Raw genomic sequence first — 26531 nt, forward strand, 5'->3', positions numbered from 1 at the left:
GAAGCGAGGCTGGGATGACTGGCTTATACTCAAGATTTTCGTTTGTTGTTTTCGTATAATATAATAAATTATCTATTATTTCATAGCTTTTTGCTCTATTTCTTATCGCATCGATATCTGTGTGCTCAAAGCTTTCGGGGTCTTTCAAATAAGCATAGATATTTCCAAATTCAGGATCAGCTTTCAGTTCAGTAATAACCGTATCTCTAGAATCTAAAATTTTTGAAGTCAACACAGCGCATTTAAGTTCATTTCCTTCATCGTCCAGTTTTATACGAGAAAGTGCGTCAGCTACATTGTTTTCCTTACCCGGTTTATATTTTATTGTGATATTATATTCTTGGAGTTTTAAAGCCCATCTTATTAACCTGGGCGTTAGGTTTTTTTCCCGAGTAAAGTCTACCAACAGCCGCATGATCCGAAAAGACTGTTACTGGCGATTTGCCGAAATAAACTCGAAATTTGTGTACAGCCATTAATACGGCTAATGTTTCTCTTTCTGTAGCTGTATAATTCCTTTGTGTCTGATTCAATGTTTTACTAAAAAATGCCAGCGGATGGTTATTTTGCATAAGAACCGCACCCACCGCATAGTCTGACGCATCTGCCGCAATTTCCAGGTTTTCGTCCCCCTCAGGGAATTTTAAAACAGGGGCATTAATAAGCGCTTCTTTTAATCTTTCAAAAGCTGTGTTAGCTTCCGCTGTCCACGTAAATTTACTCTTTTTTCTTTTGATTACTAAGAGTGGTTCAACAATATTAGCGAAATCTTTTATGAAAGATCGATAGTAAGAACATAATCCAAGGAAAGACGAAAGTTTCTTGGCGGTGTTGGGCGGTGGGAAATTCTTAATAGCTTTTATTTTTGAATCTTGCGTTTCTATACCCTTTTGCGAAATTTTATAACCGAGATATTTAAGTTCTTTAGTTGCGAACTTGCATTTTGAGGCGTTAATTGCAAGACCGGCCTCTTTTAATAATTTAAAAACTTGTTCGAGGTCATTAATGTGTTGCTCCAACGTACTACTCGTTATAATTATATCATCTAGATAAATTAAAGTTGATTTTCCTAGGACATGCTTTAGAACAATGTCCATAGCTCTCTGGAATGTTGATGGGGCCCCACACAACCCAAAGGGCATGCGTAAAAATGCATAAGTGCCCGATTTTGTTATAAACGCGGTTTTATGTATGTCTTCGGGTCTCATAGCTATTTGATAGTAGCCAGACGTTAAGTCCAAAATAGACATGTAGATTTGATCTTTCTAATAATTTCCTCTATAACCGGAAAAGGATAAACTGGGAATTTAGTAATACTATTTAGTTTTCTGTAATAGATAGCAAACCTCCAAGCCCTTTTATCCGAAGGAGGAAACTCGTTCTTTTTCCTACATAGTACGACTGGACTCGCGTACTCACTATTTATGGGCGTTATTATTTTATTCTTTAACATCTCCTGAATATGTTCTTCGATGATTAAGTCTTTTTGTTTATCATAGCGATACGGTTTAGTCCTACAAGGTTTTTCGGCATTTAATTGAATCTTGTGAGTCACGATCTGGCAGTTTCCTGGTTTTCTGAAAACAAATGAGAAAAATTACTCACCACTTGCTGTATTGCTTTACGTTCCTGGTCATTCAGATGGCTAAGGTCCAATTCAGGTGTCTCCACAGGTTCCACCACCTTCTGGTCCATCTCCAACACCACGGAACTATCTTGAAAATTTAATTTGGCCCTCGCGGCCCTTAAAAAGTCCATACCTAAAATAAGAGAGTGTTGCAGGTGTTTCACCACAAAAATTAATACTTTGAGATTTTCCTCTTTTACCTGTACGTTTAATGATACTTTCTCGATGCAGTGACATGTTTTTCCTTGCGCCGCTATAATTTCCGTATTTCTGGTTTTAAAGAGTCGTATCCTATAAAAATTCTTTTTGAAGAACTTTTCACTCATGAAATTTCCTTCTGCTCCTGTATCGATGAGGGCTTCTACTGGTACATCGCCAACCAGGACTTGTATAATTGGTAGCTGTGAGTTTTTTACGATGACTGTATTTAAATGTCTATTTGAGGGTTTTTTTAAAACTTCCGTGGTCTGGACCCTCCCTTTCACAGGCCCCTCTAGTCGTTTAAAGCTTTCCTTTCAATCTGTGTCTTCTGGGTACGCGGATGCTTATTTTCAAATTTTCTTTTTGGGCCTTGACCTTCGAGTTTCGATGCGTTAGCTTGATAGTTCTTTCCCCCATATGAGCAATTTCCATTTCTGGTTTCCTCCTTCCTTCGGGTACTTTGAGAATATGTTTCCCCTCTCGTTCTTTCCGCGATTCTGCGATTTTGAAACTTCACCGCCAATTCGAAGAGTTCCTGCAATGTTCTTGGGTTTCTAATTTCAAAGTAGTCTTGGACAGCGGGTAACAATCTTGGTAATATTATTTCAATTATCTCCGCATCGGGTTTTTTCCCATACAGCATATCCGTTAGCTTGATTTTTCGTAAAATAAAGTCCGTCAATTCTGCTGTATCCCGTTGATAGAAACTATATAGTTCGGCTTCCAGCCGTGCGCGATCTTTCACTATGGGGAAGGCCTTTACTAACGATTTTTTGAAATTTTCAAATGTATACGTCGGGCTTCCAAATTCACCTAGAAGAAATTTTCCTATGTTTTTCCACCATAGCGCGGCCTGTCCTCTTAGTGCTGATGTGGCGATGGCAACTTTTTGTCTTTCAGGCACAGGGTAGAGCTGAAAGTGGTTTTCTATACCTTCTAAAAATACGGACACCGAATTTTTTCCGTCGAAATAGACGTTTGGCTTGATTGATGCTCTCAAAGTCTGGACCAGGTATCCAAATCCTTCTAACTGAGTTGTAATTTCTTGGTGTTGTCCAGCGGCTTCCATCCAGTTTTCGGCCATTTCAGTTCGATAAGTGTTCGGGCGCCAATATAACGTTGCGCGCCTCCAACTTGCACGCAACCAAGAGGTGACTATGAAAGCTGTATAAACTACAGAGTCTTGTAAAGGGTTTAAGTCTCTTTTTATTCAACGTAATAAATTACAATTGCGTCCTCTTGACGCTTACAAACGGTGCCAACCTGGCAGTCAAATAAAAATAATAACCTGAAAAGAAAATAAAGACAGGATTCTAACTACGAGGCTCTCTAAAATAACTAACTCACCGCGTTTTACAATACCGCTGCTAATTCAGCAGACTTGAAGCTCACTGGAACAATTTCCACTACTTCCCGCCAAGCACATAGGCTGCAACGCGGGGTTCTTTAATTCTCGCTAACTACCTCCGCGCTCGCTAAGTAAGAAATATCACTCTCACCGAACTTGTTTCCTTCTATTTAAATCAGAATACTTCCGCTGATAATTTGAATCCTTGCGCGTTCTACTAAAATTTACATATTCTGGCATTGGCAGTTCCAGGGGAAAGTAAGGCTTGACAGGAAAGATAGTTTAACTTAAAATAAATGTTAGTTAAAATAAATATAAACCCTACAGGGTAATAAAAACTCTATGCTGCAAAAGAAGTAATTGCAACTATACTGTGTTTTTAAAAGTCAAAATTATCGTCTGTGGCTTGAAAGTTTTGTTTCTGTTCAAAATGGCGAATTTAACAAAGCAGTGGTTCGAAGGCTACATTTACGCTCTTTCCGAAGAGAGATATGCATACTCCGTTATCCAAAAATGATGTGAGTCATAATTTTGTGATATCTAAAGCGTCGATGGGTAATATCATCAACAAGAAAGGAAAGAAACGTCAATTTGGAGCCTGAAGTGGGACAAAAATTCCAAACAAATATTCGAGGAAGAAAAGGACATCTTCGACTATTGCAAAGGTACGTTGTTTAATGTTAAAAGAAAATCCCCCTAGTCAAACGACAGTTGCAAAATCTTTAAAATGGTCGGTGTCCACTGTAAAGAAAATGATAAACGTTGATTTAAATCTTAAGAAAGCGAAAAAACGCAATGTTCATCGTCTTCTTCCAAAGCATATCGCTCAACGCAGGACACGCTGCAGAATTCTACATGAGAAACACTTATCCAAAGAAAAATGGAAAACAATTGTCACAATAGATGGAGCATGGGTGTATTTAAGTGACTGTAACAAAAAACGAGCCATTTATTATCATAAAAGGGGAAAATAATTTAAGTACATAGTTCAAAGAATCGAAAGAAACTTTTTCTAAGGGATTCATGATTATTGCTGGTTTTTCTTATAATGGCAAATTAAAAATAAAAAGAGTGCAAAAAATGTCAAGATTAACTCCAAATACTATCAGGAACATATTTTATCGCCAATTTTTCTGAATGAAATACCATCGTTTTACCCACAGTGCTATCCATCTGTGAGATTCTATCAGGACAAAGCTAGCAGTCACACATCAAAATCCACTGTAAATTTCCTAAAAGAAATGGAACAAAAAACTGGTATCAAGGCCATACCCTTCACTGATATCCCTACTAAATCTCCCGATGTGTCACCTATGGATTTTTGTGCTTTCGGACTTTTAAAAACTGCATTATCCAAACGTTGTCCCAAAACCCTAACAGGACTCTGGAAAGCTGTTCGGGAGGAATGGGATAGAATACCTCTTCTGCCACTTCAAAAAGCATTATTATCCTGGAAATCGTGTTGTCGAAAGATAGCTCAGAATAAGTGATGTCAAATAGAACATTTAAAACACAATAATTTTATGTAATTTAGTTTTGTGAATACAATATACTTCGTCTAAAAAATGTGTGAACAGCCTCTGTTTTACTGAATTGTGTTGTGACATATCTCACTTGTGTGAGAGCAACATGAGAATAAGCCCACGAAATTCATCGTGGCAAGGACAGCGAGATTGCACCTGTCGTTGGCAAGACCCTTCAGCACCATATAGGTGACAACTCAACTCTGAAAGAGAAACATAACTCTGGAGGGAGGTAATTAGGTTGGTAGGTGACGGACGACAGGAACGGCTGATGTATAACATAGGTAAACAGGCATGTGTCTCGCGTCCTCCCACTCTGGGGGGAATAGGCAAGGGTTCGAGGGTTTTTCACTCCTTTTCCCCCACCACAAACATCTCAAGAGGACTTCTTGTTCGCCGCATATAGAACGCCCCCATGCCCGCACAGACACTATACATTTGCAAACACCCAACGTTTTTTCGGGATTCGAACACAGAAACTTCGGTATCGCAGTAGGCTTCTTTAATAACAATACTGTCTGGGTTGCATTTAAAACTTATAAAACACACACATATATATATATATGCAATCATAAATGAACATCGCTAAACCATGTACGTAAATTATGACATTAGCAGCACCTTTTATTAGTTGAAATAATGTGTTACGATAACGTAAACTGAGAATTTATGGGCTGGATGTGTTAAAAATTCAATTCAATCATATCTGCTAGATGCATTATTAAAAATGAAATAAAGATTTAAATTGTTAAAAAAATTCATTTAGTGCTTTTAAATCGCTCAGTAGATTAAGCAGTTACAGATTGTTAAAGAAAGATAAATTAAAGACTTTAAATTATCCCAAATGTCCGCATTTTGAGCATTGGTTATGGGCAAGGATAAGGGAAATATAAATTAACATTTTTATCTTTCAAAGCAATACTTTGTAATGTGAATAGATGCTATACCTTAGTGTAATATTATATAATGAAGTAATCTGAAAGCTATAGAAAGATTCTGCCAAAACATTTCTAAGGTAAACTTCAATCATCATTTCACAACTTTCACTAATAAAATAGATATGAAAATCCAAATAAGACACTAACATAGAATCTATAAGAATTCTTTTTGTGTCAAAAAACTGAAAAATTTGTTGTGTTTTGGCCGGAATTCGAACTAAGGATCTATAAGGTATTTCTCCCACTTCCCTAGCGTGCCTTCGTGGTGTGACGGTAGCACGCTGGGCCGGTATTCCAGAAGTCCGTGGTTCGATTCTCGGCGAAAGCGGTTGCATATTTTTCACCATTTCTGCTTCCAATTAACCTAATGACTCTACAAGTGGCGCCCGAACTAAAAAGGGTTGTGAATTATGATTCTCCTCACCCAGGATTTGGCGACTAGGTCCCCTAAAACCCTAGTCGCCCTTTAAAAAGGGGAGTATATAAGTTATTTCTCCCACTTGCTTAGCGTGCCTTCGTGGTGTAACGGTAGCATGCTGGGACAGTATTCCAGAGGTCCGTGGTTCGATTCCCGAAGGCGGTTGCATATTTTTTATCTCTTCTGCTTCCAATTAACCTAATGACTCTACAGATCTTTCAATTCCTAATTATACTTGCTGATTACTTATATAATAAGAATATATATGGGAGAATATGATGATTTTGTACATTTTACCCTACTCCAACAGCAACTGCAAAGCGGCACTAATTAACTAAATTCCTGTTGTGACGTGTTATAGCCTACTACATGTTTTTTCTGTTGCCACTATAAACAGCGAAAATAAGCAAGAAATGAGGAAAATCTGCTGCACTCCCAGCGGGAATCCAAGAGCGATTTCCTAGCTTATGGCTTCACATATGTGTTGTGTGTTGTTGTGACTTATTTCACTTGTCTGACAGTTACATCAGAACAAGCCAACAACATTCATTGTGACAAAGACAGCAAGATGGCGCCTGTCGTTGGAAAGAGCCTTGAGTTATTATGTGTTTCCCATTTCACATCTACGTTTTCACATCTACATACAGGTGACAGAATGTGATAAACTGAAAGAATGAATGCTTTATAAGCAAATCATTCAAAATATTTCCTCAAGCTTTGTATTTCTCTAAAATGTTTTGAAAACTGCTCATTGTAACTTTCATTTCATTTTGAACTTTTTAGAAGTTATTAATTTTTCTATGAGTTATTATTTTTTTTTCTAATTTTCAATTCTTATTCTTTTCCTTCTGTGGAAAAGTTGATTTCTTTTTTAACAAAAAACTGGGTAGGTATTTCTAAGTGTTAATACTGTTAATACTATGTTAACCAAGCTACAGCTTTAAAAAGTATAATTCAAATTATATGGGCATTCCTGTATTATCATTGCATAGTGTAGTAGCAGACATATCAATATGGTAATCTGAAGATTCTGGTTATGATTCGTGGCGAAAGCAAAGTGAACCTACCAAGAATTTTTCCTCACGGGTTTCTAATTTATCTATTAATATGTTAACACTAATAGTGACAAATCTTCTTTCCCAAACTGGATTGGCCGACAAGAGATTTCTTAGTCTAAAGACTACTTTTGGGATGGAGTAAGACAACTATGCAATATCCTGATGTTAAGTGTGGCATCTGGTCTTCCTCATCGCACCTGGTTGTCTCCGTCTTTGTTTAAATTGTATTCCATACATCCTTCCCATATGACTTCCTGGTTGTTTCGTATGACCTCATCATCTTGAGCCTCCTTTTAAATCCCCCCGATTTGAAATGGGGCATCATTCCCTCAACATGGCGACTGGTTATCTTCTGGCTTAAATCCTCCCTTTAAATTGGGTATAAAATGTCCTACGCATATCACATCCTTGTCATTTTGTACGACCTACTCCTTTCAAATCTTTCATTAAAATTGCGAGTAAAACATCCATTTCACATCTACGTTTCAAATAGGACATTCTGATCTCATCATCTCTACGTATCTCCTGACCTAAGTCTTCCTTTAAACTAGAGATAAGATATATTTCCCACATGATATTATAAGGTATTTCTCCCGCCTTCTTAGCATGCCTTCGTAGTGTAATCGTCAGCACGCTCGGCACGTATCGAGAGGTCTGAGGTTCGAGTCCCGGCGATGGCATTACTCATTTTTCATGTCTGCTTAAAAAAATCCTAATGTCTCTACAGTGGCTCCCGAACTAAAAACTGGATGATGATTCTCCATCACCAGGATTTGGCGAGTGGGTCCCCTAATCCCCAGACGTCCTTTAAAAGGCGGATTATATAAGGTGTTTCTCCCGCCTTCTTAGCATGCCTTCGTGGTGTAGTGATCAGCACGCTCCGTGCGTATTCGAGAGGTCCGTGATTCGAGTCCTGGTGAAGTCATTGCTCATTTTTCATGTCTCCTGCTTCGAAATAACCTAATGTCGCTACAGTATCTTAGGCATTTCATTGTAATATTATCTCATATTGAGGTAAGATAACATTCCCATACGACGATAACGATCCCATATGACGGTAAGATAACATTCCCATATGACAACTTGGTTTCAAGGTGACCTGATCTCAGTTGGGTATCACTTGGTACTATCACTTGGTCTTTCTTTAAACTAAGGGTAAGGCATCGTTCGTATATGATATACCTTGGTAACCTGTTTGCTCAAGGCATTTTTTTAATTATGTGCATGATACCCTTCTCCTATGAAACCTTTTTCAAAACTCCTTTGGAATTAGAGGCGAAGCATTGCAGAATGATTTGTATGTGCTTTAATGGTCAACATACGCATTCCGGTGATTTGAAGGCTGAGTTAAACTACCTGGAAAGACACAGGAAATTTACCAAGAAATCTGCTCCAAAATTCCTAATGTCAGTACAAGCTTATCATAATCCGTAGCTCATAGAATTGAAACATGCTTAAATAGACTATTTACTGGAGATTTTAAGATGAATTATTTTAAAATTTCCATACTTGTTTCCATACTTGTAAACCAAAAATAAAAACTAGGGAAAAAAAAGGGAAAAAGAAAGAACTTTATAACGAGCGCCAAATGTTACAAAATTACTGCTTACGTGTAATTTTACTTCATAAACAAGAATGTAAAAAACAATAAATAAAATTAATTTGGATCTTTGTCACTAACTAGCCCATCTTCTGAAACTGGGCACTCAGCTATTTCATTAACATAAAAAATACTCTCAGACTACGTGAAAAATTACATGGTTTCTTGGCAACGGATGTTTATAAGTGACTATTAAGTCTAAAGTGAGAACAAACTGAAAAAAAAAACAATTGCAACAGAAAAACAGAAGCCGTGAATAAGTAAGTAAGGGGAAAAAAAACAGCCAATTTACTTTCGAAGCCAGTGTAGGGCTAGATAAGATAATGTATATGAAGCGTTGCATATTAGCTTTTACGAAGTAAGCTGCAAATGCAATTTAATATGATAAATTATACCGTAAAACGCTGCAGGAGTATGACGTCATAAAAACATTTTCTAAAATGAAAAAAATTCGACTATGAACATTCTGTTCTTAAGGAGATTTAACCTAGGGGAATGTATGTTGAAATCAGCAATTATGATGCATTCTGTTCATACAGAAAATTATTGAAAAATATCGCGACGTATTTTTAAACACCAATTACTACAAAGAAAGTTTAAAAGTTGAACATGATACGCCATTTTGTTTCTCAAGCTTAAATGCCTACAATGAAGTGTTCAACAGCGCCTGTAAGCATTTTCACTCTTAGTTCAACAGATAGTAGCTATTAATGTATACGAAATACAGAGGGTGCTAACACATTTTTAGAATGATTTCGATAAAGAATTTAAAAACAAAATGTTTTTTGAATAAATATTTCTCACAATAGCTTATTATTTGAAATCAGGAAGCTCATCTGATACTTTTAAATTTATCCTGCCCCACCCCCACGGGATAGTGACTCTGACTGCCGTTGCAAAGGGCCCGGGTTTGAATCCCGGAGAAGGTATGAATGTTTATAAATGTATAATGTCTGTGCGGCGTGGGGTCACTCTAAACATGCGGTGAGCCGAAAGTCCTGTTGAGAGCTTAGTGGTAGGAGAAGAGGGGTGGGAGACTCTTGGACCTTCTCCCTGGATGCTGTCTCTCAAAAATGCATGATATTAAAATTTCTAAGATTAAAATAAGCAGCATTATTAATCGGAAACTGAAAATCCGCCAATGATTACTTCTACAAGTGAAGAAGACTCCAAAGGAAAATCAGAAAAAGGTACGTACTATTTCTAATTTTTCTAAAGTCATGTTTGTTGTTGGCAACAACAGAAAATCCGCTGATGGAGAAATTAAATGCAAACTTTCTAAATGCATTTGTAGCAAGAATAAATGAAATAATAAACCACGATTTGCAATTTATTTTAAAATAACACGCCAAATAATCATTATTGGAGAATTCAAATATCAAGAATCAGAGTTATATTTGTAAATGTTGCAGGACTAGTTTGGATGGTTTAGCTACAGAACTATTTTCCTCAGCTGTAGTTTTTGGAAGCTGCGAAAGATAGTTCTGTAGCTAAACCATCGAAACTAATCCTGCAAAATTTACAAATATAAAGCTAATTCTTGTTGAACCCTGCATAAAAACTATTTAGATTAACAGAAATGCATTGTCAGTGACCCTTGGTGAAGCATGTGTTTGCCAAAATGACTGCAACAAAAATGGTCCGTTTATTACTGAAAACGAAGAGAAAGAAATGTACAGACTTGTTCCGTCAATGCAAAAAACCTCTCAGTTAGGTATTTATGTCTGTCGCAGGATTCCTTTACAGTGCGAAATCAAAAATGAACTGAAAAAAAAAATGTTAAACTAAATATGAAAAGACAGTTCTATGTCCGATATTTCAGAAGATATTCCATTTTTTATCTAAATGAGTTTCTAAGAGTGAAACTTCGTCAATACAAAGCAATAAATCCAACTTTGAAAAGTGACAGGCCGAAAAGGCACTTTTGTTTTATTTTTCTATCACTATACCTCCGAAAAGGTGCTTATCACATAACTAAAAAAAAGTGAAGAAACACTTTTTCAAATAAAATTGTATCTTTCATTCGCGCATCAGACAAAAAGTTGTAAAAATAGGGAAATTTTGAAGTTTTTCTTCAATTTCTTATAGTTACTAATCTGACTGCTATCGAAACCCTGTAGGTCCTAATGCGAATTTTGTGGCTTGATGAACAGGAGAAAAGTTTAAGCCACAGTTTCAAATTATTTATTGTTTGAGGCAATAAGCTCGAACATTTGTTTTTGCATTTTTTTTAAATAGCAATATTTCATAATTTTTTTATAGAAATCTTTTAAACGGTGCTTGTAACTGTCAAATAATGTGTAAGTATGTTTTTGATAACTGTTTGAGATAGGTTGATAGAAACGAAATAAGAGTGGAAGAAAACTCGTAATAACAGAAATGATTTCCAGAATCAATCTACTAATGAAACATTACTTAATCTGTATGGTGATGGATGAAAGGAAAGATAAAGGTAATTAAAAAATAATTCAATGCGCTTTCGAAGAACTGAGAAAAATACCATTATTTTCATACAGAAAACCAGAATCAAAATACATCAGCCATTTTTCTCCCCGTACAGGACTTGCTTAGGATACAGGGTGCGTAAGCGTTTATAGTAGGATATTAAAAACACACTATAAGGCAGTAACTGTAATTTATTTATTACCTTTTATGTCAATTAGTAGTTAAAGGTATGCCATTTACTAATGTGTAAGTCCTTGTACATTGTGTGGATTACTTTTTGAATATGATGCCTGTTAAATGATGCCCCCTCTGCACAACACATTCATCTAAGCGGCGTTGGAAGCTTACCATAACTCGGCGTAACGTATTCCCCGGGAAATTGCCGACGGCAGTTCTGATGCGATTGTTCAACTTAGGAATAGTGGTACAACGTGTTCGGAAAACTTCTTGCTTCAGGTGGCCCCAAAGGAAAAAGTCTGCACATGAAAGATCAGGTGAGCGAGGCGGCCAGGAAATGTCACCAAAACGGTAAATTACCCTACCTGGAAATGTCTGTTGCAATGGTTCGTCCATCTGGAACTGTCCAATGACGTCCCAAGCTGAAATATTGCCGAAGTAGACGCTGGGTAGCAAAAACAGAGTAGTTATTCTTGAAATAACTACTCTGCGTTTCAACAGCAAAGGCACGATGCTGTGCACTACACCGATCCATATCACTGTCACGCTCGAAATGGCAGCTCATTAGTACTCGAATGCGGTACGAGCTGGGGAGCATTTATGCAGTACGTCATACTACGCAACCATTGTACTACGCAAGTCAAATAACGCTATGAACGCTGCCTCACCTATATAACTTCTTAATTTCCCATGTTACTACTCGTGAGATTTTTCTTGAAGAACGTGGCGTGATAAGAAGCCACAGAACTGTAACTAATACTGTTGGAAAAATGATGTTATCTACCAGATCAAATACATAGTGTTTCAGTAAATCGGTTTCAAACTTCCAGGAGAGATAGCATATGCCTAGACAATGGAAAATGATAGTCGAAAAGGTGTTCTGGTGCGGTAGATCAGAACACAAAGTACAAGAAAGGAAGAACATAAACAGAGTGAGGAAACATGTTTATTGTGCTTAAAAACATTGTCTATTGTTGAGGTAATATAGTATTATAGATAATATTGATAATATTTAGGCCTTTCCCAAAGTATATTACTCCTAACTTAGAACTGTCTACTGCGAAGTACATTACTCAATCTCACTTGACGTTATGTAACGCGCCTATTTTCTTCAAGCGGTCTGAGCTGTAATCTTGCAAAGAGTACATGAATGCTTTTGTGAATTATTATTTTCATACTTCTATATGCTCTAAACCTTTCCTATAATATATGGCACAAATAGTGTTTCTACGAATTTGATGTAAAGAATCGCATAGTTTATGCAGAACAAAATTTAAAAGCTTATGATATGCTGTTCCCTTGTAACAACGTAGGATTCTAAAACATTTCTTTCAAGGGCCTTTAATATCCGTGCAACGCAACAATATTTCTTGAATTATGTTGCCTGTATAGCTGTTATGGAAATTGGCCATGGTACACAACTAGTAAACTCTTTCCTTCAAGGGATATGCAATAACAGCTTAAGCATAATAGCAAGACAGTTGTCCTTATGGAAGTGCACAAACAGATAATGGCATGAAAGATGGATTTCAGGTTATTTTTTTTTTTTTTTTTTAAGAAGAGATCATGTCTGCTGCTGGTTGACTTGTTCTACACCGTTGCAAGATCCTGTATTACTGACACTGGTAGCCATTTTGAAGACTTAATAACTTATAAAAGTATATGACTAATGTATGCGTCAACTCGAAAAGATCATATTTGCTATTATTAGTCTATCTATGATTACAATTCAAAAAATGGAAATATTGTTTTGGAACAGTCTGGTATGAAGGCAAACAATCCAGTAATATAAAAAAGGGCTTCGATTCTTTGGGATCAGTTATGTAAATGCCTGTTTTCTATTTTTAATTGGCGTCATATTATGGGTATATAAGTCTAGATTTTTCTATATATCATATTCAAATAATGCACTTTTTCCATAAAAGTTACATGGGTACATTACGTGCCACTTGTAACATGCATGTTATGTTGTAGAGACATTAGATAATTTGGAAGCAGAAAAGATGAAAAATGTGCAACCGCCTTCGCCGGGAATCGAAACACGGACCTCGGGACACCGGCCCAGTGTGCAGAACTACTGCACCATGAAGGACGCTTGGAAAGTGGGAGAAATACCTTATATACTCCCCTTTTTAAAGGGCGACTAGGGTTTTAGGGAACCTAGTCGCCAAATCCTGGGTGTGGAGAATCATCATCCACAACCCTTTTTATTTCGAGCGCCACTGTAGAGACGTTAGTTATTTTTTTGAAAGCAGAGAAGACGAAAAATAGCAAACGTCTTCGCCGGGAATCGAATCACGGTCCTCGAAACCGGCCCAGTGTGCAGAACCACTACACCACGAAGGACGCTTGGAAAGTGGGAGAAATACCTTATAATGTTACATGGATAATAACATACATTACATCTTACATGTTACATTACATGTCACTACAGAGACGCACGCTTTATAATAAGATATACATTAGAAAATTTGTCTTGAGATGAAATGCAAGTTCTAAGAGCGTGGAAATGGAAAATTACGAATTACGCGACCACCAGATATTGTAGATAGCGAAAAATGCAATTATTGATTGGGGCAGCTGTGCGCTTTTTATGTCGGTGACAGAAATTATGTTATATTATTATCAATAATATGTGTTATGTATTTTTGTTGAGATAATATGGAAGTTGATAAAAGAAAGCCATACATTACGTGTAGTACTGACAAGTCAAAGTGGCCGCTGAGACAAGTAATGTTCTATGTAATTTTCGAATACATTTGTGTGTGGTGTCGTTATGTTAAGTGGTGATCATGTTAAATTCGCAGCCAAAATATTTGTCACTCTGTTATTTGCTCATATTCATAATTAATGCAATGTTCAGCTGGTTATAACTCAGTTATACTTGTATTTGGTAATCCACAGTGCTCATTCATTATTCACGTTGTGGATGCCTATTGTAACCATCTATCTATAAACCTGTAAATATGAAACTGAAATTGTTGTCCTCACACGCAATGCACCCTTCTTCCACAACTGCTCCATTGACTCGCCCAGCATTTGTTTGCACCGGCCCCAAGCAGTCGTCTTGAGCATAATATGCACCAAAGTGTGTTATGTGGACCAAGTTGATTTCGTCCGGGTATCTGGTCGATATGATAACTGCCCCAGTGGATCGGCTGCCTTGCTATCGGTGAAAAGAAAGGCAAAACAATCTATGGTTCAAATCATGGTAAGGATATGAGTGTATTTCAGGCTTTATAGCTTTAAAAAACGATTAGCAATTTGCATGACGGCCCGAATTTAAATGTGGTGCAAAATATCCCTCATCAATACTTGGTTTTCCTGGACCATGTTTTTTACATATTCACTTTAACAATTTCTCTGTCTTACAAAGCCCAAATATATGCTTCTTTTTTTCATTACCATGCATAAACCTTTTGCGTCTGAAACTGGCGTTAGAAATGCTTCTTTTTCCTTGTCACCAGCTGTTAAGGGATTTTCTGGCTTACCTATCTGTGGATTGCGACGAGTAAAGCGAGAAAAAAATTTCAAGAAAGACATCCAGTTCAAATGTAGAATATGTTCATTGCACGAGGAATTTAGTTCATCTGGTGTATTTAAATTACGAATTTTTCTTTTGTAAGCTTAAAGTAATCTGAATTACTAAAGTGAAGACCTGTAATATATATATATATATATATATATTTTCTTTGAGGAATTCAACAGCTTAGAATGTCTGTTTTGTTTATTGGCGAAATACACTCATGTCCATAAATTAAGGATAATTCGGAGTCACGCGGAAATCGAACTCTAAAATAAATATATCACCTGTAAAATCACTACACACATCTTCAAGAATCATATGAAAATTTCAGGAAGTAATCATATGACACCGATGGTACGTCACAATGACGAGAATGTAAGAGAGTGATATATAAGGAATACAGGCAAAGAAGTAAAATTGTTCCCAGGCGCTCTATAAGCATTTCAGTGCAATAACCGAATAGTTATGACACAAAGGACGCCTTTGATGATTTTTTACGTGGTACAATTATCAGCAGTCTGGAATGTGGGCGTACCCAAATGGAAGTATCAGACGAACTTGGAATTGCCCAGAGTGTCATCTCCAGGGTTTGGCAACGATTCCAAGATGATCGTAATGTGAGTAGACGTTACAGCACAGGTCGCCCCAAAGTTACAACGCCGAATGAGGACCGGTATTTGGCAGTTAGCATTGTGGACACCGCAACAGTGGGCTTGTGTGATGTTTTCCGAATAGTCCAAGTTTAGCTTGCACTCTGATTCTGGCCGGACTTTCATATGGAGAGCTCCAGATACCCGTTACCACCAAGAAAACATCATTGAACGACACCATTACGGTGGTGCAGGAGTGCTCGTTTGCTGTGGAATTATTCTGGGTTCCAGAACTGACCTGCATGTTCAGATTGGAACCATGACAAGCCAAATCTATCGGGACCATGACAAGCCAAATCTATCGGGACGGCATTCTTTAACAACATGTACGTTTGTTTCGGGGCGCCATGGACGCACAATTTGTGTTTATGAATGACAACGCCCGTCCTCACCGTACAAACATCGTAAGCGAATGTCTTCAATAGGAGGATATCACCCGTATGGACTGGCCAGCATTCTCACCGGACTTGAATCCAGTAGAGCACGTGTGGGACATGCTTGGCCGACGAGTTGCAGCCCGTCAACCTCCTCCTACATGTCTACCGGAACTTCGGAGAGCATTGCTTTTTGAGTGGTGTAATATCCCCCAAGATCAGATCGATAATTTGATACTCAGCATGCAGCATGCTTAGGCGTTGTACGGACTGTATTGCATCGTCTGGGAGACATACAATGTATTAGCAATCATACCAACCATGTAATATTGGTTTTTTGCAAATATGTTTTTTTTTGTAATTTGCTCCAGGGGGAAAAATCGCTAATTTTTTTAATAATATCAAACATATAGCATCTTTTTTGCTCTTTACCTTTTGTTTAATAAATAAGCTTTACCAATAAGTCAAATTTGTTTTGCTTCTAACTCTTTCTTTGCCTGATTTTGCATTATCCTTAATTTATGGACATGAGTGTATATTTTCAAATGCACTTCAAAAACGGTGAAAGAGAACAGAGATGTTAAAAGTTATTTTATACTTTACTCACATGTAAATTTGCTGCAGTGGCATTCTTCTGTAAGCAGTCTGCCGAGTTCTTGATTTGAGGTTGCACTTTCAACGTGACACTGTACTTGGTTGTTTTCCCCGTCTGAAAGAAAATAAATGTTGATTAATTATTGCTCATGTATGCATATTACAGATGTTTGCAATACAAGTATGTGCAGTGCCACAAAAATATAGAAATGCTACAGAAATCAATAGAATTTAGATGAGACGTAGCAACATGGGCCGATACTTCCTATAACTCAACATTAATGGAAGAACGTAGTTATTTCTTATTAAATAACTGATTTTAAAAAAAAAAGTATATTTTCTGGCAGACATTATTCGTTTTGTTTTTTCAAGCTTGAGTCCTTTTAATGTTAGGGCATCGTTTGCCTAACCAATGAAAAAACTGAAGGCAGGAAATTCCTGTGACTCACATATTATACGAGCACGAAAGTTCCATTTCAAGTGTATTGGTCGCTGATGACCTACACGTTGAGGGGAGCTATGAGTTAACACATACGAAAACATTGCAGGGCAATTCATTAAATTTAGATTATATTTAAATTTAAATTAAATCTAAGTGCATCGATGCTGGCCAAATTGTTTGTCATCAGTCACGCCAAGGCCTTTCATGATTGCTGGTTCCTACTGGTTGATGACATCTGAAGATCAATCACTGGATCACAGCTGTGGGAGAGTAAACGTAGGTAAAGTTTTAAATAAAATTTATTATGGAAGTGCAAAGGTATCTAGAATGTCAACAATCATTTAGAGCAGTGTTTCTTAATCTTTCTAGCGAGTCGCACCCCATTGAAAAATGTGTTTTAATTTTTTTAGTCTAGAAAAATACATTTTTTGCGAAACTTATTGTTTATTGAAAAACATTGTACATTTTATATAAATACATAACAACATTATTTTTATTAATGACTAGACTGCTGTTGTTTGTTCATTATTATACTGGCGAAGCGAGGTTCCTTTTTTGAAAGATATACGCGTAAGTCACCACTTGCATTTAAGCGATTTCCCGCTTTAGTTTTTATATGCAAAAGCAATGAAAATCCCATTTCGCACAAGTAGGTGGTTGCAAAGGGTAAGAGTAACTGCAGTGCTCCGTTCGCCAACTCTGGATAACTTTGTAACTGTGAACACCAGAATTGTTGCAATTCTAATTGTTCGAATTCCATTTGAACATGTCCACTTGCTCGCATTTCAATAAGTTGATGTTTTTTCAGATCATTCTCATCCATCAAATTTAAGTCAAATAGAAATGGATCCAGTATCAATCTCTGAGTTTTGGTAATATTTCCGCTAGAAAAATATCCATTGAATGATTCGCTCAATCGTCTCAAATGTATTAAAATGTCGGGTATAATTGTATTCTTTTCATTTTTCGCAATAACAGAATCAAGCAAGGGAAAGTTTGCAAAATTTCCCTTTTCAACTCGACGTATCGAAATTTCTAATTTTGCGATAAATGAAGACAGATTTTCACTAGATATTATTATATTTATACCAAATCCTTGTATTGATAGATTCAATTCATTTAAATGGCTAAATATGTCTGCTAAGTAGGCCAGCCTCAGCATTGCATCATTACTCTCAAAATCCTTTACTAAATAACAGTTTTGACTAGTCAGTAATTGAATAATTTCCTCACGCAATTCAAAACCTCTGTTAAGCATACGACCCTTAGATAACCATCGTATTTCGATGTGATATAGGAGCACTGTATGATCAGCACCGATTTCTTCGCAAAATGCACGAAAAATGCGACGATTAAGCGCTCGCACTCGGATGTATTTTACTACATTTACTGCTGTAGGTAGATGTTGCTTTAAACTTTCTGGCAATGCTTTCGACGCAAATTCATGACGATGCAACATGCAATGCGTTATTATAACTTCCGGTAATTCTCTTTTCATGTGTGAAAAAATTCCTGAATTTTTGCCTAGCATTGCTGGGGCTCCATCAGTGCATACTGAGCCAATCACCTTCATTGGTAATTGATATTTAGTAAAAAAATCTTTGATGCGATTGAAAACATCAATTCCTCTCGTATTCACCTCCAGTGGCTCACAAAATAGAAATTCTTCTATCACCTCTTTTCCTTCACATACCTGACAAATACCAAACGTTGGCTACAATTATCAACATCAATTGACTCATCCAGTTGCATGCTTATTTTTAGTAGACTGATTTTTATGTCTTCAGTTACTTGCATTAAAATATCTTCACTGAGATCTTGTATTCGCTATCGTATAATATCATTCGATAATGGAATCTGTTGGATTTTTTTATGCGCTTCCGAATCTAAAACTGTTTTTAACAATAATTAAAGCAGAATGTTTAATCAACTCTTCAGCGATCGTGTGAGGTTTCTTTTTCTTTGCACATAAATATGCCACTTGATATGACGCTTCTAATAAAGGTTTTTGAATTGCTGGTCCGCACAATTTTAGGATAGTTCCACTGGTATCAAACCGAGCCTTTTTGTGACTTCAAGCTGTTCATGCTATGCACTTTTTCGCCACCATGCAGATTGTTGAAATGCTCTAATAACTTTGATGGTTTGAGATTGCTGTTTGAAAATATTTTGGAACACAAGATGCATTGCTGTCGTTGCGTGCAATCTTTTTCGATTGTGCAGGTAAATCCATAACCGGCATACTTTTCGTTCCATTTCGTTTTTGTTTTGACATAGTGGTGTTCACTATATCGATTTAATTATTTAGAAATAATGTAATATTATGTATATAATGTTCTTACGTTTGTAATATCACTGAATCCTATTCGGCTTGAACGGGCAATTAAGAATGTATTAGTGTCAAGAGGTTTCTGGACAAGTCAGAATACACAATACACATGTCGCAGACACAATAGTTGACTCAACTTGACTCAACCTAACACAGGCGCAGTAGATGCAGATACAAATCTGTGAATCCGAAGATTCTATTGGAGTAGCACATATTGAACTCAGCGCATGGGCAAGCTGAGATAACGTTCTCCGCTTGTATGCCCACAAAGTGTGTTCCAATCCATTGTGAGGATTTTTCTTTTCTCCGTCACCTAGCTGCCTGTTCGCGTTCGTTTGTAGCGTTTGATGCCTTTTCGTAGCGTAGTGTATACGCCCATCGGCACCGGCTCTTTCCTGTGTGTTTTGCTGATAAGTGAGCTAGGTGCTACCAATTTTTATGAGTTTCAATATTGGGGACACTATTGCAGATTTCAAATATTTTATTATAAGAAATTTAATAAATGATATTTAAGGGGCTTCTCCCGCACCCCCAAAAATACATTCCCGCACCCCTGGGGGTACGGGCATCCCCGGTTAAGAACCACTGATTTAGAGAGTGACATTTTATATTCAGTGAATTAAAGGCTGATGGCCATTCCTCCACATGAGCAGCTTGTAGATCTTCGGTACTAAGCAGTACCATAACTTGAAATGAAGTTTGAAAGTGAAATAGAAATGAACCTCTCCAATGCCAGCCTTTCGGCACAAGTTTCCTTCAACTTGAAGGCCTCTGGGAACCAACATATATGCCCCAATTATGAGGAGACGGAAGCAACTTGAGTACTTTTAACCACTTGCGCTGCGACTAAAATTCACGGTTGCGGTGCCGTGCACTACAATATAAGAAGTGGTAAAGTGTCTCATTTATGCCGCTCCGCGTCTGCGAGTGCAATTCAGAGCTGTAACTCGAGAAATAAATAATCTTGTTGTTAGGCGACGTGTGCACCACGTTATTTTCATTTTTGCGATAAATTCCTATCGACGTGGTGTTCACGTCGCTCGCGGTTTGAGACAAAAGCATCTGGGACGTGCGTGGCACGTCAATTTAGGGCAAGTGGTTAAAAATAAAACTAAACCGAAGGACATTAATGTCCATAATAGCTGTTGGTCATCGGTGACGTGTGACTATTAGTTATTATCTCATAACTGTTGTGGAACAATATAGAGCATTAGTAAGGTTTATGTATGATTTGAATCTTTACTATAACCTCTTCTTTCCGTAGTGCTCACCAGATTTCAAATTTAGTTGTGCGGATTTAAGACGAGGATTCGAATGCTTTAGAGCCGGAGCATTTGGCAGCTTCATTTGCAGTTTACATCCCTATTGAAAGAACTGCCATGGGTTTTTGCATGCTTAGCCGTTTTGCTAGGCTATATTAAATACTCGCCATTTAAAATATTTGACCCAGCTTAAGCAGATTAGTTTGTGTAGTCTACGACTAAGTTACTTGGAATTAAATTTTAACTTATGTTATTACAAATAAACACAAATGGTGGAGTTTTGGTTTGAAAGCACAACTTCTGCTAAATGTGAAGATTTAATAATAATTTATTTTAACCTTCGTAGAACTTTTCGTCTTAATTCAAAATGAAGTAATTACTCATTTCTCAGTCTACTGAGTTTGAAGGACACTGATTTAAACATCTACTCAAAATCCTCTGCATTTAGATAAATCGTTAAAATTAATAAAACTGGAAACTTCGACGATTATTTAATTAGGCCTATGTCAGCAGTAATTGTCAACGCTATTTGTGACTGGAAACCTTAGAGCTTTTGGCCACCACTGTAGGTTAGTGCAATGTTGTTACAGCGGCAACACTTTATACAGTAGTGGATGATAAATACTTGGTAGCGTAATACAATGAATGTAACGTAAAGCTCAAATTTCTGCAATGCAAGGAAAGCATAATTTACATTTTTTCTTGCATTGTAGTTGCGTTACAGACTGGGCTCTACATTAACGTGTAGAGCTATTAGGTTTTGTTAAGCAGTAGAATATGAAAAATGAGCAGTTTCTTCGCCGGGACTCGAACGTGGACCTCTCGATATATGCGCCGAGTGTACTACCATTACACCACAAAGGCATGCAGAGAGGTGGGAGAAAATACCTTGTAAATGTAGTCTATATAATAAAACTGCTCGTGATGGACAAAATGTAATAGCATAATAGGGAAGTAATATAGTCTCTAATGAAGATAAATTTCTATCTATTCATGACAGTTATTTTTCACAATTTGCTGAAGAATATTATCGTAAAATATTGTAATTCTTATTATTACCAGTCCTAACAAACTCTTAAAATTACTTACTATAAGCTTCTATTAACTTCTGCCAGTTTCATCATAATTCTATTTTGGAGCTTTGAGAAGTTTACTTTCCACTGAATAATTAATGTTGCTTAAAATTCCACAGAAAGATGGCTAGACAAACTTTTTTTTTCATATTTTTTTTTTAAAACATGCTTCCTAAACTTTCACCCAAGCTCACAAGAATATCGATTTCTTTTCTTGTTTTTGGCAGACAGGCCTATTTTACTTGGGTTAAATCATCCCTCCGAGTATCCTGTTTCATGGAAATTCCATGATACGGTTGAGAGCAAAATAATGAAAATGTAAAGCAGTTCCATCATAAAAATGCAAGGAGGAAGAAAAGAGGCCAGGAATTTTATAGAAGGAACTTCATCTCGGAAGTTTACTCGTAATGTGCCTCAACCATCAAACGGAAGAGAACCTGGAATTTACGATCGACGCTTTGAGACGTCCGGAAAATAAGAGTTGCCATTCTTTCTGAGGAAAAAGAGCCATTTTTATTCCATGTACAGCAGGAGAGCTTGGTCTGGAAAGAAAGTATTTTCTAGGAAAACTTTCAAAACTTTTCATGTTAATTAAATCTACTACTGGATAAGTATACGATTGTATTTATACAACAATAAAACTCAGAAATTCTTTGGTAACTCAAGATCAAGTCTAGCTCAAATGTCCTGCTCTCTGCTTTAACCTTACAGTGAATAGAATGCTCACGATTATAGGATTTACATTTAGATGCCTTTGATAGCCGGATGCTTTAGGGAAAGCATGACAACTTATTAGAATGGCTTCTAACAAAATACATATTTCCATCAATATCCTTAATTTCATAATATTGGTTTCTAAAAGATTTACATCGTGATAAAAAAGTCGATAATCTTCTTTTCTTATCTTCTTTTAATTCTTAGAATTTGCGGCCAAATGGGCTATTAGATTCGAAACGGAGTTTTACATCGTCCGCTATAAACTGCGAGTCACTTTTAAAATTTTTGCCCCCAAATATTATTGCCCTGTATTAGTTTAAAAGAAATTAAATAATGAAGACGCTGCACGTATGTATGTATGTTCCTCACATTGTGAAAACATGATGATACAAAAGGCCATCAAATTCTGAATAACGTAGTCCTCCACCCAAACCTAGTCCTCGTCCCCAGTTCAGAGAGAGTTCACTACGACGGAACGGGTGTGAGGGTCCCCCCCCCGCTTCGCTTACCAGCAATCTCTCGAGAGGCCTTTCGGTTCGCCGCCTATTTAACGTACCTCGTGTCGCACAGACACTATACATTTACAGACATCCATTGCTCCTCCGGGATTTGAATCTCGAATCTTCGGTAAGGAAATCTGAGGCATTGATCACTATCCCTATTGGGAGCCACGCCTAATCAAGGCTGTAATAAATATTTCATGCTACTGAATATCTTTTCTTTTTATAACAGACCAGTGCAACACGCTTAGATGGCTTAAAGTTTCGAAATCAGTAATAATCCATTTTAAAATATTCCATACATGAGCGATGGAATTAAGTTGAAAGGAGATTTAGATATGGGAGTAATATGTACTGTATTTTTCCTTTGAAGACATTTTTCCTACCATTCTGTCTTGAAAAAGAAAACAATATAAACAGAGGCCAGGTAGTTTTTATAAGCGTGCAGTATTTTTTAAAAGAATAACATTGAAAAGGTGAAAAAATTAGCCTATATGCGAAATAAAATGCAGAATATAAAAAACTGTTAAAATCAATCGTTGGAAACATGTGAATGGCAAAAAATACAATAAAAACCTATCGATGTGATAAGTGAAAAGTTAACACATATAAAAAAACCTATCGACGGAACAAGTTAAAACTAAATTAAAGCATATGATAAACAGAAAATTGCAAAAATTATAAAAATTACAAAGCGGAAAATAGTAAATTAGCCTAGTTATACCTCCAACTAGGCTTTTCAAGGGAAATTTAGTTGGACGTCGAACCAAGCTAACACCATTACGTGTTTCGCCGAAACAGACAATTGAAGGTCTAGTGTGACGAAAAACATTTTTTAAATAATATGAATTGCCCCAAAAAATCCTTTTGGAGCTTCAATTCTCCGTTCCAATTTCCCGACGCGTCCGCAAAAAATAACACATTAAGGTGTAAGAAAACACATTAAGTTGTAAAAAAAATGCAAATGCAATTCCGAGTACACCAAAAATTAAAATAAAAATAAAATAAATAGCGGTCTGCTATTAGTCAAACTATACAATAACGTACGGGCTGGACCTGCTAACTTAACGAATAAAATTTCCCTTGAAAAGCCTCGTTGGAGGTCTAATTAGGCTAATTTACCATTTTCCGCTTTGTAATTTTTATAATTTTTGTAATTTTCTTTTTTTCATATGTTTTAATCTAGTTTTAACTTGTTCCGTCGATCAGTTTTTTTATATGTGTGATATTAGCTATTATTTGATATTATTTGATAGAGGTATTCTTCACCCACTAAGTAAGAAAATTCTTTTATCGCTCATTTATAGCTAACTTACCTTGTTTCTTTATTATTTGATACCATTGAAACCTTTGGCACTTCGTCAAGTTTTAGGGTGTTGTCATATAGAACAAAGAACACCTACAGTGCCTTTCGTGTCTGCGTTTAATAGATCTTTCAAGTTATTAGGAAAAATTTTTAATTTGAGCCAAATTCAGAAATACAATATAACTATTTTTTTTTATATTTCTGCCTTCTTGCCTGTTTACCGAATTGCTTGTTTTTGCGTAGAAACTGTAATTTTAATTGCAAAAATTGTTTTTTTAATTGTTTTAATTATATTTGGTGTTTCATGTTATCTATATCTTTTAACTTTTAATGAAAATATTTTGACATTTTATATATTTTTGCCTTGAGGCGAAGTAAGAACTGAATTAACTGAATGAGAAATATATCACTAATGAAATTCGAGGAAAAACGTTTAAGTGAAGTACAGAAAAAATACATATAATTTAATATTTTGTAGAAGGAAGACATGTGGTGTACACATGAGTTATTTTTTAAATCTGTTAATGTACACCACATGACTTCCTTATACGGTCTATTAAATTATGCACACTTCTTGCTGCACTTCGTTTAAGGGGACGGTGGACTTTAAAACACCTAAAAATCAACCAATGTGTTGAATTTGTTTTTTTTTTTTTTTTTTTTTTTTTTTTTACTCTCGTAATATTCCATAGACATAACCTCATCGTACGCGAAAAGCCAAGTTCAAATATTCTATCTTTTTAAAGACTTTAAAAGCATTTAAAATGTGTAAACAACGTAAACTTTGCCCTTAAATTTTGGAGGAAATGTAAAAAAAAATGTATTTTAACAGTTATTTAATAATGTTATAAATTATATTTTGCACAAAAGAAGTGTTTATTTTTAAAGAAAGGCTAGAAATGTCAGCATTATAAACTATTAATGAATTTAACTTTTATATACGCGTAGAAAAGGAGGAAACAACGTTTTCCTTACTCGTTGGCCCAAAAGCCTAATCAACGTCGCTTGAACCAAAGCAAAAAGAGAAGTTTACCTGCTTGGAGAAAAACAGAAATAGTAAAAAATATTGTAAAGATAATATGAATGTAACAAATGAAGGTAAAACGCATGATGCGAGTGAATTTTAAAGGTTTCATTGGATATAATGCATAAATTGTTTCTACCTCTAACTTTGAATCACATAAAAAATTAATGCTATTTGGAAGAAACTATCTTGTTATATGTTACAGTAGATCTGTGTATGCATTTTTGGACATGAGGTTATTATCTTGTGATAATCTTTAACAAAAGGTGACATTTTTCCAAAAACTGGGTTTAAGTTCATAAAAATCCCTTTTTAAAATTTCTGATCTACCATATTCAATAACGTATACACAAAAACTTTTGTCAAGTCTTTATAACTAAAAGGAAAAATTGGAAAAAATATTGAAAATTAACGCGCAAAGAGCATTTTAAATCTTTAATTAAAATAATTAATTATTCGTATAAAATTTTTAATTTAAAATAAATTGAAATTTTGAACGTATATTTTATAAACTGATGTTATAATACCTATATGTATAGAAGTTCTTGTTGAAAACGCAAAAACTTAAAAAACTATTTTTTAAAGTCCACTGTCCCCTTAAACTTACTTCCTCGAATTTCATTACAAATATATTTCTCATTCAGTCAATTCAGTTCTCCCATCGCGGCAAGGCAAAAGTGCGTGAAAAGTCGAAATATTTTCATAAAAACTGTAAAATACAGAATAACTTATAACACCAAATATAGTCAAGAACAGAAAGCAAAGCTATTTTTGCAATTAAAATTAGTGTTTCTGCGAAAAAGCCCGAAGCGCAGGAAAAAAAAAAAATTAGGTACACACAAATTTAATTTTTATTCCCACCACTGGGCGAAAAACAACTGAAATTGGTGTACCAAAAAAACTTACTTCATGGTACTACTAAGAGTTTCAAATGTAAATAAATAGCCAGCTGCATATGCCTAGGAAACTCACACTTTTAAATTGCTGGTAACTGTGCGTTGCTTGCATGCAGATCAACTAAAGGCATAAAAATCTTAACCGAAACATAAGAACAACGCAATTCAATGGCTTTTAAAGAAAAAAAAAAATGCGCAACTTACTAACATATAAGATCAAGAAACAGAATTCACCGAGACGGGTGAAAGGTTTGATACGGGTATACATATATGTTTGGTATTGCCGATTGTAACGAAAAATGAAGGTGAACAACTACATGATATAGCAGCACCTTACAAAAAATTTCAATTTTTTATGGCTAATCGTTTGTGAGTTATCCGAGATACATACGTATATGCATACGTATATACGTACGTACAGACGTCACGAAAAAATTCCTTTTTAAATACATTTCACAATCCATTTTAGAAGAAAGAGTTCTTTGTTCTGTTTGTACGAGGGT

General features: G+C 36.0%; 1 protein-coding gene across 1 annotated transcript in view; it reads right to left on the bottom strand.

Moving 5' to 3' along the window:
• Positions 1-26531, bottom strand: part of LOC118186428 (uncharacterized) — a 360368-nt gene that overhangs the window by 37940 nt on the left and 295897 nt on the right. Inside the window, exon 2 of the mRNA XM_035356519.2 lies at positions 16493-16594. Within this exon, the coding sequence (XP_035212410.2) occupies positions 16493-16594 (102 nt within the window). The remainder of the gene's footprint in view (positions 1-16492; positions 16595-26531) is intronic.

This window comes from Stegodyphus dumicola, chromosome 8 (assembly GCF_044657685.1).
Source record: "Stegodyphus dumicola isolate Sdum_Otavi_A_Nest chromosome 8, ASM4465768v1".
NCBI lineage: Eukaryota > Metazoa > Arthropoda > Arachnida > Araneae > Eresidae > Stegodyphus > Stegodyphus dumicola.